Source organism: Callospermophilus lateralis, chromosome 13 (genome assembly GCF_048772815.1).
Source record: "Callospermophilus lateralis isolate mCalLat2 chromosome 13, mCalLat2.hap1, whole genome shotgun sequence".
Classification (NCBI taxonomy): Eukaryota; Metazoa; Chordata; class Mammalia; order Rodentia; family Sciuridae; genus Callospermophilus; species Callospermophilus lateralis.
Window position 1 is genome coordinate 18,134,328 of NC_135317.1, and position 18,048 is coordinate 18,152,375.

Here is an 18,048-nt window from a genome sequence, read left to right on the forward strand (position 1 = left end):
TGTATTGTTGAGGGACGTACATACAGGTTGCAGTTTGTTAGTAATAGAGCCTACACTTACTGAGCACGCCCTCAGTGATGGGCCAGGCACCGTATTAGACATTTCATGGATATTAACCCATTTTCTCAATTCACCATGTATTTATTGAATGCCTGTTCTGAGGTAGAGTCCCAAAGGGTTGAGAATCCAATGGTGATGTGACAGATGTAGGCAATATGTCTCATGCAGCACCATGACAAAGATAAAAATCAGGGAGGAGAATTAATATATGTAACAAATGTGCCAAGTGGCTACTTTCACTCTAAAGAGTGGGGACAGAGGAGAGCTCCCACCTGAAGGAACCCCCCCCCTTATATGAAATTGGACTGAAAATGAATAGCCCTTAGCTGTCAACATGAGTCTCTTTCCCAAGGCACTGGAGAAAACTACCAAAGTGGAGATGATTGAGTTTGGGCTTGGGGAAGATGTCTGGAAGGAGCTGTGTTGAGTGTAGGTCCCCGAGATGTCACTGGAAAGGTTGGAACATAATGGTGTTTAAACTGAGCACGAGTGTGGTGCTGGCTGGGGTTGAGGATGCAGGCATTATGGCCCATGGCTATGGCCAAAATATGGGGCTATTCAAGTAAAATAGGGAAAGCATGGGAGGCAGGCACGAACCTACTTCCATTTTGGTGGAACCATTCCTGTGGCTGTGGAGAAGACTGAAGGGGATGCTCGGAGACCAGTTGGAAGTCACTGTCCACATAATGAAGACAACCCTCGGGGTATTCTAAGCAGTTCTGAGTAGGTGGTACCCTGATTATTCCCATTTCATAAACAAGCAATCAGAGGTGCTCTGTGAGTCAGAAATCTCCCAGTTATGAAACAGGTGAGTGGCATGGCTAGGAATCCACTCCAGGGCCTCCAACACCATTATCCTCTAACCCTTCCAGTGACATCTCAGGGACCTACAGACAACACAGCTCCTTCCAGACATCTTCCCCAAGCCCAACCTCAGTCAACCCAGTTCTCTGCCAGAGGACTGGTTTCCATTTTGGTGTGGCTGGGCCAGGAAAGCCTAAGAGTCAGGTTCAGCCTCCAGCTCTTTTTGTAAAGAGTGGCTCCGGGGTCACAGCCACACTGCTTGTCCCCGTACAGTCCACAGGTGCTTTCACACCATAGAAGCAGAGACCACAATTACCCCCAGAGCTGAAAGCATTTGCTATCTAGCCCCTCACAAGAAACCCATGGCTCCCCGGGTTTGAAAGCACTCTGCGTGCCCTACACAACCAAACCATCACGTTGTCTTATCCCGTTCAGCTTATGTGTGCACTAGTCTTTTCACCTCAAGGAGACTCATAGTACTTTAAGACGAAAACCTAGTTTTTTTGATCACTGCTTTCCTAAGTTTCTGATCAAAGACTAGTAACTGAATGACATGGACCTGTGGGCTCAAAACTGAAGAGCTGATCCAATGTGAGAAAATATTAGTTTTTCACGAATCAAACACTATCAATTTTACATTTTCTCCTTTTTAAACTAATAATTTCAAACTTAGAGAAAATCTATAAGAATAAAGAATTCCCTTTTAAGCTTTCACCCAGCTTCACCCGGTTTCCACATGTTACCCCACTGCTTTCTCCCGCCCCTTCCACCCTCTCCAGGCATTGTTCTCTGAACCACTGCTACTAAGCCATGCAGTTCCTAAAAACAAAGAAATCCCCTTATGTTACAAAAACTTTCCTCAAAAATCTCGAAATTTAACAATCTACTTCTATCATCTAATCCAAAGCCCACATTCAGTTAGTGTCAATTACCCCAGTAATTTCCTTGATGGTTACTTGGTCTTCCCAGTTTGTGATCTAACCCAGGATGAGATGGACTGCATTTGTCACATTATCCCTCCTCAATCTAAGTTTCTCAAATTTTCTAGAAATTAGAAATTTTGATTAGTACAGGTCACTTGTTTTGTGGCCCATCCTTCAATATGGTACTTGGTTTATCTTCTTTCCAATGTCCTTGTAATCAGATTTGGATGATGCATCTCAGAGACATGGCAGACAACTGTCTTCTACAGGTGACAAACTTTGATCACTGCTAAAGGTGGTGACTATCAAGTTCTTCCAGGGTAAAGATGCTACTTTTCCACTGCAATTAAGAAGTATAGGGAAACTATTGCATCCTAGCGACCCATGGGCCAAGAAATTTTTAGAAGCATTAAAAAACTAGTTGAGGTATATCACTTCTCACCAAGTGGTTAGATTCAGTGGCTGTTTATCCCTTGTCATTTATTTATTCCATAATTATGTTGTGCTTTTTGTTTTGTAAACAGTAATGGAACATACATGTTTATGTGTTTTGAAAGAAAACTTTGAGTTTTTAAAAGAACTGTTCCATTTTTAGTTTCTTCTTGGGGAGGGAAGAAGTTAACCAGTTAATTTGTTTTGAAATATTTAGGCATTCTTTGAGTTATAAAATTGTGATGCAGGGATTTGTGGATGAGACATTCACGTGTGAAAGATAACTTCACTAGTTATCTGCTTACGCAGAATAAAGTGTGTATATGTACATAAAATGTAAGTAATCTTAACTCCATTGTGCAGTGCCTTTTAGATGTTCCGCTTTCTATAAAGTCTTCAAATTTTTGCATATATATTATATATATGATGTAATGTTATAGAAATATATGTATAATATACATATTTTTTCCAGGGGTATCTGATAGCTCAGTATTTCGTTATGGAAGTTGAAAGAAAAAAGTATTTTACATCAGAAATTAAAGTTAAATAAAAAAAAAAGTACTTTTAAAATAAAAAAAATAAAAAAAAAGAAGTAATTTGGGAGGAGATACTTGGACACCATGAAATTTTTTGATAATCTTTGGTTTAACTTCTCTACTTCCCTGGATAAAGGCAAGAGGATACTTAAGCAAAACAAAACTGACCGCAACTTGAAGAAATGTTTACATGCTTCTTGCTGCACAAATTTGTCTTTAGGCACTCCTACTTTCAGGGCTTCCTCAAAAGGCTTGGTATGCACTTATATATCATAAATATACCAAACTATGATACTTTTCTACTCCAAATCTTTCAAGATCCATGAGAGGTGAAAGCTGAGCAATGCATAAACTAATGCAGTAACTAGGCAAATTCTTTTAAGACAGACAAATGTATGTTCTATTTTTACCATAAATAGTACCACAATAAACATTGAAATAATCTATAAATAGCACCCTAAAGATTCTATCAGACTCTATATTGAATAATAACGTTAAGGAAAATGACAGAATAACCCATCCACAAACGGCATTCTAGGGTCTGATCCCTGCATACCCACAGGCAGCAAAACAGCCAATTAAGACGAGGCGAAGATGTGGGTAACTGCCCCAGAGCTGAAGATCAGCCTCTTGAGTGTGCAGTATAATTATGGCTCCAACCTTCATTGGCAGAGCTGAATGTCTAATTCAGCATTTACCTCCATGTGCTAAGCTGATGTAAGGCTTAACAATCCCAGTTCAACCCAAAATATCCATGCCAAATAAGAACGTTAGCCTACCAACGCTTTAAAAGTGATTAGATGACAGAATAATCTCTGTGAAAGATGTTTTGAAACATGATCACTGGCAGGGGAAGGAGCCCAACCCCGGCATCTGGTGACACTTCTGATCCTTCCAAGCTTTGCTTCTTCCTCCTTTCGCTCTCCTTAAATCCAGTCCTAACTTGCAAGAAACAGAATTGTTACTAGTGAAGCTTCAACAAAGTCCAGCTTATAAGATGCTGGTCTAACAGCCAGAGGGCTGATTCTGCAGAGGAGTCCAGGGCAGAGGAAGATATGCCACAGTGCAAAGGGACACCCTGAGGTCTCTTTCCTGTAGGTGCTAACACCAGTGGATGACGGGAAGGCCCCAGCCAGTTGGAGTGCCCAGGAGGCAGGGAAGGAGTAGTATGGGACAAGCAACAAATGAGGTTGGGTATTAAAGAAAAAGTTTATGGTTTGTTGTTCCAAAACCAGATGAATCCTAAAAGACTTCCTAAGATCAAGACCTCTCCAGAAAGCACAGCAAAATGGATAAATAGGTTGCTATAAATCTTCCCTTTGTTTTCATAGAATGAGTCTATGACTGAAATTCAGCAGCTGTGATGCATCAGAAACCCATTAAAGGACTTAATTAGTGTCCCACAAAATCTTAATTATAAATGTTCTGTACAGGTTTTTCCCATCCAAATCAATTACCAACCAGATGAGAGGCCGAGAAAGGAGAAGGGAGGAACAGAACTCACTTGCGAGCAGCAGCCTAGCCACATAATGGCGGCCAAATGCAGGGTCCACTGTGTCCATGAGACGTTTGCAAGATTTGTGGGCACACTAGACATGCAGTATCGTGTACCCCTGTGCCTGTCTGAAACACAAACCTAAAAAGAACTTGCCTCAAGGAAATAATCTGGCTCCAGAGCTGTACATTTAGTCTCCTAAACAGACTTATTTTCTAGTATTTCTAAGCATCAACGCAGGTGAATAACAGTGGACGAAGATGTTTCAGTCTGTGAATAGGCTAGGATGAGGAGCTTACACTCCCATGGAAATGGGAAATGACTTTCATTCAGGATCCCAGGGTGGCGTTAATATATTACCAAAGCAGAGAAAAGCAGCAAATATGCACCCCAGCAAACAGGACAGGAATAAGCTGGACCAAGGACTGTCAGGAGACCTTAGCAAGTGTAAGGGCCCAGAGATGAAGCCTTTGGCCATGTGGTGCTACAGTGCTCTGGGATGATGTGCTGCCCTCCGGGGGCAAGGAGGAGTCTCTGGGAAGCATCCTGCAAAGCTGGGCAGGTACCTGCTGGCTGCCATATGGTGTAGGGCCTAGACTGGTCGGGCACACAGCAGGCCCAAGTGAAGCTGAAGCTCCTGAAACACCTCCATCAACAGCTGAAAACAACATGTAAAGGGCTCAGATCCACAGCTTCCAGAGAAGGCAGTGAAGGATGAACTTGGAGCTGAGAGGTGATCGATTTGAGGTAGCTCACTTGGTGATACGAAGTGAATCCTCCTTGTCTGTCCGTCTTTGCTCTACTAGTTCATGGTTCACTCAGGTTGAGCCTTTAATTCTAGTAAACCAAAAGCATTATTCTATGAAGAGAAATGACTTAAGATGAACTTCATGCAGCACTAAATAAGCAGATCACTATCATCTTTAAATAATTTGTTGAGAACTAATGTTTATAGCATTAGACAAATTGTGCTAATAGGTATTTTCTAAGCAGAATTTTTAAAAAATCCTGAAAATGGCAAAAAACCACTTAGCATGTCATACAGTGCTGGAGAAAAAAAAAATGACTTTTCCCCAAGAGAATATAAAAGCTTAATACCACAGCCCAAGCATTAAGCAGCCACTCCTTGAATGTCTCCATTTTCTGCAAACACCTGTTCCTAAAATAATCACTGCAGGCATCTAGTTTAGAAATTCAGTCTTCCCTCTGCCAACTAGGTTCAAAGAGGAATCTTACCCCATTCTTTGACTTTGGAAAATTTTACCACCTACTGCCCCTCAAAGACATACTTGAAGTTTTTTTTTCTCTCCCTTACTGATAGGAAACTAAGAGATTTAGCACTTGATGTGTCCATCTTTCTAGGAAGCAATGGGCTGTTGGACTGTCTCGCTGTGGAAGCAGAATCCTGGCTCTGCAAACCCACATCAACACTAAGTTTTTAGTTCTTCTAAGCCACACTTTCCTAGTTTGTAAAACAGGAGCATTTAGAGTTGGTGCAATAATTACATGAGATAAGGGCACAGGCAACCTGCTGGGTACCTGTCACACAGCAGGCACTAGTACTGGCAGTTGCCCTCATTAATATTTTGAGGCAATGGCTTTTAATGAGTATGCAAAACTGAAGAATCCCAAAGGGGTTAGACTGTTGACTGATTCCATGTTTTCCTCACACACTCGCTGTGAATTCTTAGAACGGCACTATCCTGGAACAATACAACCTGCGGTCACTCAGGTAACCTGACACAGGTGTTCCTGAAGAGCCACAGATAATAGGCCAGGAGAAGAACTAGGAAGAGGGCAGGCAATGACTGGGACCCTCAGCACAAGCCACATAGGAGCCAGCCAATAAGACCTGGTCATGGCAGCCTCTGCTGTAGTGCCCTGAAGGCAATCACCCAACCTCCCGGTGTTCCTCCCTCATCAGAAACCTAAACGAGGTCAATGAACAAATACAAGTTGTTAGAAACCCCACCTTTCCTTTTGCACTTCTACTTTTAAAACAGGATGCAGCTTGCCTCACTCTGCAAGAAACTAGTATTCCAAAATATGAGTACTGAAGTATTTGAGACAAAAACAATTTAAAAGACCTTTGACCCTGGAGAAAAAGATGTGGTCTAAACCACTGCCCCTTATACTGGCTGCCCCTATTGCTATTATAAATAGTCTAGAATATGACATATACTCGAGTCAAAAGTTGATACCTCTCTCCATAAGTTATAGTCACTATCCATTTCCAGGAGCTGTTGAGTTCACGACTCTATACAGGTAATAAGTATTAGAATACATATCTAGACAGAACAGGTGGCAAATTTCACAGTTAATTAAAGAAGAGATCGTTTCTCTAATGAAGGAACTTAGTTTCCTTATAGTAAAGCATTTAAGCCAGCAACTTCTAGAGCCAGAGCACATGGGTTCAAATTCCAGATCCTCTGTGTGACCTTGGGCAAGTTACTTAATCTCTCTGAGCCTCAGTTCTCTTAGGTGTGAGTTAGGAAATAAAAGTACTTTACCTAGGGGAAGCTATGAGGATTAAATGAGTTATTACATTGAAGAGTTTAAAGGAAGATCCTGGCAGGTGGTAATTTAAACACTGCACTTGTTAGACCTGAATGTACTAATTAACGTAACTCAAGTCCAAAAGAATGTTTAGGAAAAAAAAAAAAGAGGCCTTCACCTGCAGTTTCCCATAGTGTTAATAAACATTTTGCATTACTATAATGCATTTGTTGTAGTAAGGCGATATCGATATTATTAAATAACGTCCATAGGTTACTATGGAGTCATGTTTGAAGTTTTGCTCTCAATGGGTTTCAATAAATGTATAAGGGCTTGCGACCCTCACCTTACCACCACATGGACTCGCCTCCCTGCCCCAAACACACTGTGCTCTGTCCACTCATCCACCCCTCCCCCGAGGCCAGTCGTTCACTGATCTTTTCACTGTCTGGACCTTCTCAGGTCAGCTTCCTTCTGTCACTAATATGAACTTGGGTCTCCTCTGGACCCTCTTACTAGGTAACAGCTCAGTTCCTGTTACCACTATTGTTCAACTGTTGGAATAAACCACTTTATCCATTTACCTATTAAAGGACATCTTGGTTGCCACCAATTTCAGAAAAATTAATGTGCCCATGTTTTCAATTCCTTTGAGTGGCAAGGAGCACGATTGCTGGATGTGGTAAGAGGGTTTGGTTTTTATAAGAAACTGACCACCTGTCCTCCCCTAAGCACCCACTCCATTCTGCACTCCGACCAGAAAACTGAGGGTCCCTGTTGCTACCCATCTTCCCCAGCATTTGTGTCAGCTTCTGTCATGTTAATGGCGTCTTGTAATGTTGATCTGCATTTCCCTGAGGAGACAAGGAGCATCTTTTCCTGTGTTTACTTGCCATCTCTACTTCTGTAGGAAGGAATCTGCTCACAACTTTTGTCCACTTTTTGATTTCTGATTCTTTTCTGTTTTGGTGTTTGGTACTAAAGGAATTTGGAATTGAAAACCCAATTCCATTTACATTAGTTCCTTGCTAACACATACAAAAGCAAAAATTTTTTTCTTCTAATAAATGCAGAATAATTTTTTATCCTGTCTTTTCTTGATTCTTTGATTTTCTACATAGACAATCCCGTCATCTGTGAACTGAATTTACCTTTTTGTTCTTACTGTATTAGCTAGGACATCCTAAAGAATGGACGAGAGTGATGAGCGGTAACCACCTTTCCTTGCTCCTGATCTTAGAGGGAAACATGTAGCTTCTCAACACTATGGTGCTAGCTGTGGGATTTTTGTAGATGTTCAAATTGAGGAAGTTCATTTCTACTCCTAGTTTGCCAAGGGTGTTCCTAGAAATGGGTCTTAGCTGTAGAGAAAGGATTTAACAAAATCTATCGACATGATCATGTAATTTTTCTGGCCTGTTGATATGAATTCCATTGATTTACAAATACTAAACCAGTCTTGCATTTGTGAAATAAATCCCACTTAGTGGTGTGTAGATATTTCTATACACCGTTTTATTCATTCTTCCAATACATGGAGGGTTTCTGACGTTATGAGAAGTGTTGGTCTGTTTTCTGTCCAGTTTTGACGTTAGGGCAATGGTCGACTTGCAGAATTAACTAAAAGCTATTCCTTTTCTTCTGTCTTAGGGGATTATAGAACAGTGGCAAAAGCCTGCCACAAGTCCATCCCAGTCTGGGCTTTCCATCTGGGAAGGTTGTTAACTCAGTTTAATAAAGTCCTTTCATACAATCTAGTTTTCCCCGTTATGAGCTTTGGCAAATTGTGTCTTTCAAAGAACCGGTCCTTTTCACCTAGGCTTGTCATACTTGTGGGCAGAGTTGCACCGTTTATTGTTTTTAGGGTATATGGAATCAATAGTAGCGTCCAATATTTCACTGATGGGATTAGTTAATTTGTATCTTTTTCCCCCCCGAGTTAACTAGAAGTTTATCAATACTATTGAGCTTTCAAAATAAAAACTTAAAAAGCCAAGATTTCATTATTTTTGATCTAACTGTTGCTGTAATTTGAATTATGTCTTTCCTTCTGGATACTTTAGATATGATTTGCTCTTCTTAGTTCCCTCAGGCCAAAGGTTAGATCATCATCAATTTGGGCTTTTCTTTTCTAATGACAGTATTCAATGCTACACACTCCTAAGACTGTTTTTGCTCCATTCCACAATTTTTGACCATTTGCATTTTCACTTTTAGTTCAAAATGTTTTTCAACTTTTAAAAGTACTTCTTTGATCTCTGTATTACTTCAAAGTATATTGTTGGATCTACTGTTGCGGCTTTCCATCTGTTTCTATTACTAATTTCAAGATTAATTCCTTGGTGGTCTGAGAATATACTGTGTGACGTTTTTTATGACAGAATCTTATCTTCATAAACATTCTGTGAGAGCTTAAGAATGCATATTCTGCTGTTGATGAAGGACTCTGTATGCCAATTACAGCTAGTTGATAGATGGCTGGAACAGGAGCACCATCAATGTCCCGATTTCTCCTGCTGGATTTGACAATTTCTGATACAGGGATGTGGAAATCGCCCATGCTAACAAACCTGTCTTATGTTTTATGGGTTGCCTTATGTACTTTGTGCTTTGTTGATGGGTACACACACACATCAAGGATTACACCTTCTTAGAAAAATGACCCCTTTATTATGATTTGCTCTTTATCTGAAAACTTTTCCTTGTTCTGAAGTCAGTTAGCTACTTTGATCAGTGTTACCATGATAACTTTATCACTGTGCTTCCATCTGTGACTAAATACTAAGATTTCTTTAGGCAACATAGTTCAGTTTTAATTCAGTCTTTTTAATCCACTGAAAATCTTAAGTGTTTAGACCATTGAATTTTAAGCTGATTGGCCTTTGAACCAATGTTTTTATAACTTACTGTTTATCATTTTTGCCATAGATTTTTTTTTTGCCTTCCCCTCCGTCTCTTTTTAAGTTTAATTGAGCACTTTATATGATCCCATTTTTCTCCTCTTACCACATAATTCACTTTAAACATTTAGCGGTGGCTTGTAAATTGGCAATGTGTGGTTGTAATTAATCCAAGTCCACTTCCAAATCATACAATGCCAGCTCATGACTGGCGTGAGCACTTGACAAGGGCACTCCCAATTCTTCATCCTGTCCCTTGTAACATTGCTGCCTCCTGTTACCCCACCATGCTATAGTCACACAATATATTGCTTTTGCTGCTAGTCCAAACAGTATTAGGTCAATTATGAATAACAATGAGCAGAGATTTCCTCCCCATTTACCCTTCCCTAATGCTCCTCCAGCAGAACTGCATTTCCAGCCTATCCACGCCATGTCTCCTGAGGGTCCACTGGTGTGTGTTCTGACACGGCGTTTCCTTCTGCTTACATTATCCATCTGCAATTTTGAGACAATGATTTGCCCTATGGCCTTAATTCTTTGGTGGATCAGGGACTGTTGTCGTGGGGCTAGTAAAGCAGAACAGAATTTTACATTTCATTTTAACTGATTTAGATTTAACAGGTCCCACATGGGTTCTAGCAATAAGAGGGGACAGCTAGTGTCCCACTTACACCGGCATTGGGGATATTAAGCTGACTGTATATCTAATTTAGCTTCACTATGTGCATTCTCCTCTTCCAGCCCATTGTATTTAATGTAAATAATGATTTCTATCACAAATAAAAACATCCTCAGAGCAGGAGTCTCATCATAGTAAATACAAGTTGATGACAAAGTTAAACCTTTGGATATAGTATAGCTCTGACAGCTCTTTGACAGCAAGGACAGGGTCTTCTGAATTTGCGTCTCACCTACAGTGCACAGAATGCTAGGCTGTATTAAAAATATTAATACATTTGTTGAATGAATGATTACAAGCACCTTATCACCTAAAAAACAAAAACAAAAACAAAAACAAAAAAACAAAACCCTAAGGCATGGGTGGGTTAAGATGCATAAGTTTATACTTCATAGTCTCTTAACTTAAAAAAAAAAATCTCATGACAATGATTCTTAAACTCCTCGACCCAAAGAACATGTTGAACCTCTAAACACTGTGGTAAACCTTCAAAACCTTTGCTAATGTGATTAACAATATGTGTGGGGCTGGGGATGTGGCTCAAGCAATAGCACGCTCGCCTGGCATGCGCGGGGTGCTGGGTTCAATCCTCTGTACCACATAAAGATGTTGTGTCCACCGAAAACTAAAATATATTAAAAAACCCCACAAAACCCAGTATGTGTGTTTCAGGAGCAGGGGGGCGGGGAGAGAACTAAGTAGCTTTTTAAAACAAAACTACCACTGTAGAATCTTTGGCTGTTAGAACAGGAACAGCACCATGTCCTGCAACATCTGCCTAAGTCCTCCACACACTCATGAAAGAGTAAGAATGAAAACTACTTGATCCTATGGACACCCTGAAAGGCCTCAAGAACCCTTGCCCCAGGGGTTCTGTACTTTATTCAAGACTCCCCACCTCAAAGAACTCAAGGGTCCCTCATGTGCCACTGCCAAGGAGAGCGACATGGAGACCAGTGCCTAACCATTACGGAGGCAGCTGCTGTCCATGTATGGGTATGAAACGAGAAATTTTAAAATATGAAGTAATCAAAACACAAGATTCTAGCCATATCAGGAAACAGTATATATGCTGCCTTTTAGTTTTAATATTCGTCCTGTTCACAGCTGGTCTTGGTTGCAATGGATGCAAATGTATCTAAAGTCTTTTTTTTTTCTTTTAAGTTTTGCAATTACTAGGGATAATATATTAAATGTTGCTAGCAATTAAGCTTTAGACTTTGTAAAAAGTAATTGAGTGTCTAATATAAAGTGATATTTCTAGATGCCCAGTAAATGCATATTCAAGCTCTATTCAAAAAATTAACTTAAAAAGGAGAAAGGATCTATTATAAGAACTCGTACATGACAATGCAAGGTCATGGTTTAGAAATGAAATGGAATGATCATCTGGAGAGACTAAATTGAGGACTACATAGATGACTATAGTGACTGCTAATTAAATCAGATATCTAATAGATAACAGAACTGCTCCTTGGCTAACATAATTTGGTCAAGGCAACTGAAGAAGCTCTACTGCAAGGTAAGTGGCCAAAGCCTTCTGGAGAAACTAAGCCTTCTTAAGAACCACAAACCTTTTCCTGGAGAATGACTTAAACATCCCAAGATGGCTTGAAAAAAAATAAACCAGAAACTTGTGAAATGTGTACACTGGCAATAGACTAAAATAAACTCCTCTATCACACTTATTTTTAAGATCTACTTATGAGCCTATACTCCATCAGAGTAGATTAAGGTATGTCAGTAAATGAAGAAAACTCAACTATATTTAGGGCAGATTCCATGAGAGGTGCAGAGACTTGGTGGTGGTGGTGGTGGAAAATCGGAGCCCCAAGAGTCACATGCCCCTGGAAAGCTTGATAGATGCGGCCATTCTGAATGCAAGTCTATCATTATCAAAAAATGAAGAGAATTATTCTTAAAAACTGGATTAATATATGGTATAAAGCATTTTCCACTGTCTCAGAACACTTCAAGGAATGTCTGTGATTTTTCACAGACTCCTCGATGTAAGTGACTAGCTGAGGCAAAGTCCATCATCTTTCAATGACCAATAGGAGTTAACTTCTAAAGAGACACATGGGTTCTGAACAGACAACCATCTGAGCAGGCGTTTGAGACATCAACACGTTATCCTCGATTGCCGCCCTCACTCTCCAACAGGTTAAAACTCAGCTTTTAGGTCCAACTGCTCCTGGGTTATCCCTTACCCAAGATACTTGGGCCAGAAGTGTTCCCAATTTAAATTTTTCTAGACTTGGGGTTTGTGCGTACATGAGATATCTTGAGGACAGGCTCCAAAGTCTAAATAAAATCATTTGTTTCTTATGTACTTTATGTTTATAGCTGGAAAGTAATTATTATGTAATATTTTTAGTGTATTTATGTTTTGATTAACATCATGAGGTCAGGTGTGAAGCTTTTCCATTTTCGGCATCACGTTGGTACCCAAGAAGTTTCAGATTTAAGTGTTTCAGAATTTTGGATTAGGGATACTCAACCTGCCTCTTCTAAATACCTCAAATCTCACTGGTTCTGACCTATCTCCTAAACTTGTACCAAGCCCACGCATTCAGGGTGTTTCAGTCTCTTCTGCCTCTAATCCATGCTCCACAACGTTATTGAAGTAATCTTCAAACTAAATTTGCTCCCATTGTACCTTTACCTCAAATCTCCAACTGGTATCCCATCATCTTCTGTATCAAGTCCAAATTCCCAAAGCACAGGACACAAAATACTGTGTAATCCGGCTCCTCCTAATTTCTTGCTCTTTCCAAATGGGTTACGTTTTCTCATTAACCTTCCTTCCAAAAATAGAAGCCAGGCTCTGTTACAGGTGCTTAGTATATATGAATTTAAAAAAATAAAGAACACTGCCTTTGCAGATCTTTCATCCTTATTGGAGAACTAGATGATAAATGGATGACTGACAGTTGATGGATGAATGATAGGTAAATAAGGAGAAGGATGATCAATAGGTTATAGGTGGGTAGATGATATACACAGATACATAGTCATCTACTTGTCAATCATCCATCTAATAGATACACAGAATGTCATACAGATTATTGCAATGGAGACAATCAGGGCAGGGAAGGGATAGGGACTGTGTAAGAGGTGGCATATTTTGTAACTGTTGGATAAAGAATGCCTCATCAAAAATAGCAATATTTGAGAAAAGACCTGATGAAGGCCAGGACACACCAACTTGTCTTATGAGGGAAGAACTTTCCAGGGAGGGACAACAGCCAGTGTAAAGAGACTATGGCAGCTAGGTGCTCCCTGGAGGTCCACTAGGAAACCAGTGTGGCTGCAGAGAACAAGTCAGGACAGAAGATGATCTCCTGGGGGCACAGCGATGCCAGGCCACATCCACCAGGTCTTCACGTGGATTCCGGCTCCCACTGAGCCAAATGGGAGCCACTGGATCACAAAATCAACACCTTTTGATACATCACCGTTTTAAAAGTCCAGGCTGCTGCTGGGTTGAGAGAAGACTGCAAGGGCAAAGGCTGGACACTTCGCCTTGTCCATCATGCTGCTAGTAACACTTGTTCCACTGCACCTGCGACTAGTCATCCTTAGGCTCCTTGGTCTGTGCACTTTGGGGACTGTGTTAGTTTTCTCTGTAGCTCTTTATCTCCTAGCACCACACCTGGCACAGAGCAGACCCCTGTACCAAGAGTGCCTCCTCAAGCCTCTCCTGGGACAACCAGGAATTGGAGTTCCAATCCTTGGAGTTCCAGGTACCTGTCCTGGCCACTAGAGGGGTCTAAGTTCATCTTTGAACTTAGTCCTGGAGCCAAAGGAGGGCCAACAGCAGCACCTGAGGGTAAGGGTGAACACTCAAGACCAACAAATTCACCCAGTGTGCAGGGCTGATCTCAGTGACCAGTCAGAGAGAAGAGACAGGAATAAAAGTGTTGGGACAAAGTTTGGAATCCTGGGTTAGCTGGCATCTGGAGTGACATCCGCCTCATTAGATGCCTCACCCCTCAAAAGGGGAGAAGCTTGAAGCTCTCATGCCCCAGGCTGTGTTTCTAATTGGAAAAGACTAACACTAATTGCAGCATTTGTTCAAGGCTATTTCCCCACCTCACAATGCTACTAATGAAAAATTAACAGTGATTTTATCATAGGGCACCAAGGGGGCTGGACCAGATGGGTGGCTTCCTTTCTGAAGGGCTGTGCCCACAGCATCCCTCTGAGCTGATGAGGTCAGCTCCTCAAGCTGCTTCCATCTCAATCATTGTGGCCTCCCTGAACTTGGTTTTCTCCTCTATGAAACGAAGCAAGAGCGGTTTCTAGACACCTGTCCACATGCATGTCTGTGTGGATGTAGATAAAACACCAGCATGGTGAGCAGTCAGGGTAGTTCACAGAAGCCCTTTACATGCATGCCTGCCTCTTCCTCCCTATTACTTGAGTGGGTCCCAACACACCTAAATGGATAAGATCTCAGTGTCAATACACAGGGGGCAATAAAATAGCCCTAAAAGAAGTTTTGGCATAAAATCCCCCCTTCATTCTCAGCCCCACACATCATCCCTGACCTCAGAGGCTTGAGAACTGCTGAGAGGTCAGGAAGAACAGTGCGAGGCAGGGAGCAGCACGTCCTGCAGCTTCAAACGCCCATTCTTCTTGTTTGCACAGGGGCTACCTGCAGGTTCCATAAGGCTCTGCTTTCCCCTCTGCCCTTCCTGTGGGAACCAGAGTCAGCAAACCAGGCAGAGAGCGCTGAGGCCTCGTAAGCCTCCATTGAGCACCACCCTGGGGCCGCACAGGACCCACCCAACCACTGTGTGGACTGAGTCACTTCACTGTTCTCAGTAGCAATGTCCACCTGTGCCACATGAAACAGTAGCTTCATCACCGGCTTGTTATGAGACTAACCACCTGCCTGCAAAAAGCTATTTGAAAAATTTAAAGTGATACGTAAATGTTGTAGGTCTGGTCACCACCAGTCAATTACAAGGACTTGAAACCCACGTTGCAGGTACAATGACAAAACTTACAAGTAGTTCTCTTATAAAAGTTATAGTTAGGTAAACAGGAAAAAGCAATTTTAATTTGCATGTTAGGTGAAAAATCTCTCAAAAGTAAACATCAAGGTTGGGGCTCAGCAGTAGAGTCCTCACCTAGCATGTGCTAGGCCCTGGGATTGTCTTCAGCACCATAAAAAAATAAAGGTATTGTGTTTAGTTACAACAAAAATAATTTTTTTTTTTAGAAGTTAATGGTATTTATCACAGTCTAAGTTTCTTCTTGTTCAACTAACAAAAAAATTAAACCCACCCTGCCCAGACATGGCCTGCAATAGGACTGAATTACCAAGACAGCATTCTGACAAGATGGGACTGAGTACAGAGAGACAAAAATCAGGGCAGGTCCATATTTCTTGAACCTGTGCCTCACAGATGAGAGTGTGCACCTGCTCATCCACAGTGACAGATCAGAGTACCATTAGTCTCCTGCCCCATGTAGTGTCTTACCTGACCGGTAGCGCTCATCTCGTGACCCTGAGGACCTTCGGCGGTGGTATCGAGAGGCAGAGGAAGGAGTGACAGGAGCCCGGCGCTCTTGAGGCAAAGCTTGATCCACCCCTGGATTTAAGGGAAAACAGCAAAGTGAGGCTGGGGCTGTGCTTAGCAGCTGCAGGCAGCAGATGCCATGGAGCCAATCCCTTGGTGGAATAAACCCAGGCTTTGCCATGCACACAGTGCAGCTGCAGCGGCCCATGGACCAGGTGGGGGTGGGTGTTCATCACAGCGGATGAGCAGCAGGTGAGCATCCTGGGCTGTGGCAGGGACAAGTGCTCCCAAACACAGAAGGCCAGCCCTGCCCAGACGCCCAGCCTTGAGGAATGCCAGCCAGTGTCCAGTCACCCCACTACATCATGGGAAGAACAACGAAGTCCAAGACAGAAAAGGTTTTTTTTTTTGTTTTTTTTTTTTTTTTAGTATAAAAGTCATAAATCTCTGAAAAATATCCAAAGTCACATTTTATCATTAATGTTCACCTTTAAATAAATCTTTCAAGGGGCTGAAGATGTAGCTGAGCAGCAGAGCAATTGTCTGAGGCCCTAGGTGCAACCGTTAATATCAAAAAAAGAATCTTATAGGATTTCTTTAAACAACGCTATTCAGGTAACTAGAAGGTACCTATAGGTAGCAAACAGCTTTTTTCACTCCAAAGTAATCACTCTCTGGAAACTTCACACTTTGGAAACTTCATTTGATACTAGGGGTTTTAACAAGGTATATTCAAGTACAGTTGTGATGAATTACCAAGAATATCACCTTCATCAGATAACGACGATTCAAAAGATACTGGTCAAAAATCTGACCCAAATCTGCCAATCACAGTTCTACTGTGATAACCTAACAGAGGCAAGGAATAATCCAGGTAAAAACTAAGTTGTATGAGAAAAACTTAATCACTACAGTTCAAGAATAAGACTTCCTACACTGAGCAGGAATTACCAATTGTTGCTTCTTCAGAGATAGACCAATAACACTTGAAAAGAACTCAGGCACTGAATCGTTAAAAAAAAAAAAAAGTTTAGACTCCTATTTCCAGTAAAAGGCTCCCACAAACGTTAACTGTCGATTCTGTGGATTAACATTTCTTACTCTGGTGATTTCCATGCCATTTTCCTAGCATGTTTTTAAGTCCCCTGTGATAAGTCAACTATGTCAGAATCATGAAAACAGTTCCTGCTCTAACGCCACTTTGTTAGGCTCTATAAGCTTTAATTAGCAAGCACATCAAGTCATTAACAGTCTGCAGTGACCGAACATTTCAGTTATTGTCTACAAATGATCTTTTTAAAGCAGACTTTTAAAACATTTTTATTTTTTTAAAAAAATAAAACAGGTGAAGTTTAAGAAATCAGAGTCCTGTCTGAAGACACGTTGCTTGGTATTTACACTGATTCATACATATGGATTATAATTCTCAAGATTACATACAGACTGAAAACCACAAGGTTGGATGTTAGGAATATTTTGTGTGGTTATAGTATTTATACCTTTTTGTTGTCTCGTCCTCCAACACATCTTATCTACTGCTGGTCCTTTAAAAGCACTCCCCACACCCCGGCCCCATCAGATGCTTACAACCTGGAGATGGCTTTTCAGCTCGGTGTTCCCGGGAGAGCCCTCCTGGAGCCCCTCCACTCTACCCTTGGTCATGCAGGTATGCCTTCATCCTGGACTTGTGTTATTGTGTTGGTCATTCGTTCCTTATGTGTCTTCTCAGCTCTCCCTCATTTTTTAAAGGGGCACCTCAAGTAGCTTCTGCAGAAGGGATGAAAGACACATGGAGGCCCTACATGTGCCCAGTGTGCATCTCTCTACCTTCACGTGATCGGGTTGGTTGCTCAGATGTGGAATTCTAGGCAAGAATTACTTTAGTTCATCACCTTTTGTTGCCATCATTGTTGATAAACCAAAAGGCCACCCCTGTGCTATAATCCTCACCTGGACCTCTTTGTCGACTTCTCTAATCTCCCCTCTCCTCCCACTGAAGGGGCTGCATGACAGCCCTTCTTCCTCATGGCTGGGCACCATCAAATCTTCCACTAGGCTATTTTATTTGCCTGAAGAGACCCACCGTCTGGCTAGTGAGTGAACACAGGCACGGGCACCACCCCAGACATCCCTAAACCGAGGATGGTTTAGATGAGGATTGGTTTCAATGCCAAGAACAAACGTCTCCA

At 41.5% G+C, this 18,048-nt stretch overlaps 1 protein-coding gene across 4 annotated transcripts in view; it reads right to left on the bottom strand.

The window, feature by feature from the left end:
* Nucleotides 1-18,048, bottom strand: part of Dip2c (disco interacting protein 2 homolog C) — a 375,630-nt gene that overhangs the window by 144,744 nt on the left and 212,838 nt on the right. For all 4 annotated transcript variants that reach the window (XM_076872837.1, XM_076872836.1, XM_076872835.1 and 1 more), the window contains one exon: nucleotides 15,821-15,931. In XM_076872837.1, the coding sequence (XP_076728952.1) occupies nucleotides 15,821-15,931 (111 nt within the window). The remainder of the gene's footprint in view (nucleotides 1-15,820; nucleotides 15,932-18,048) is intronic.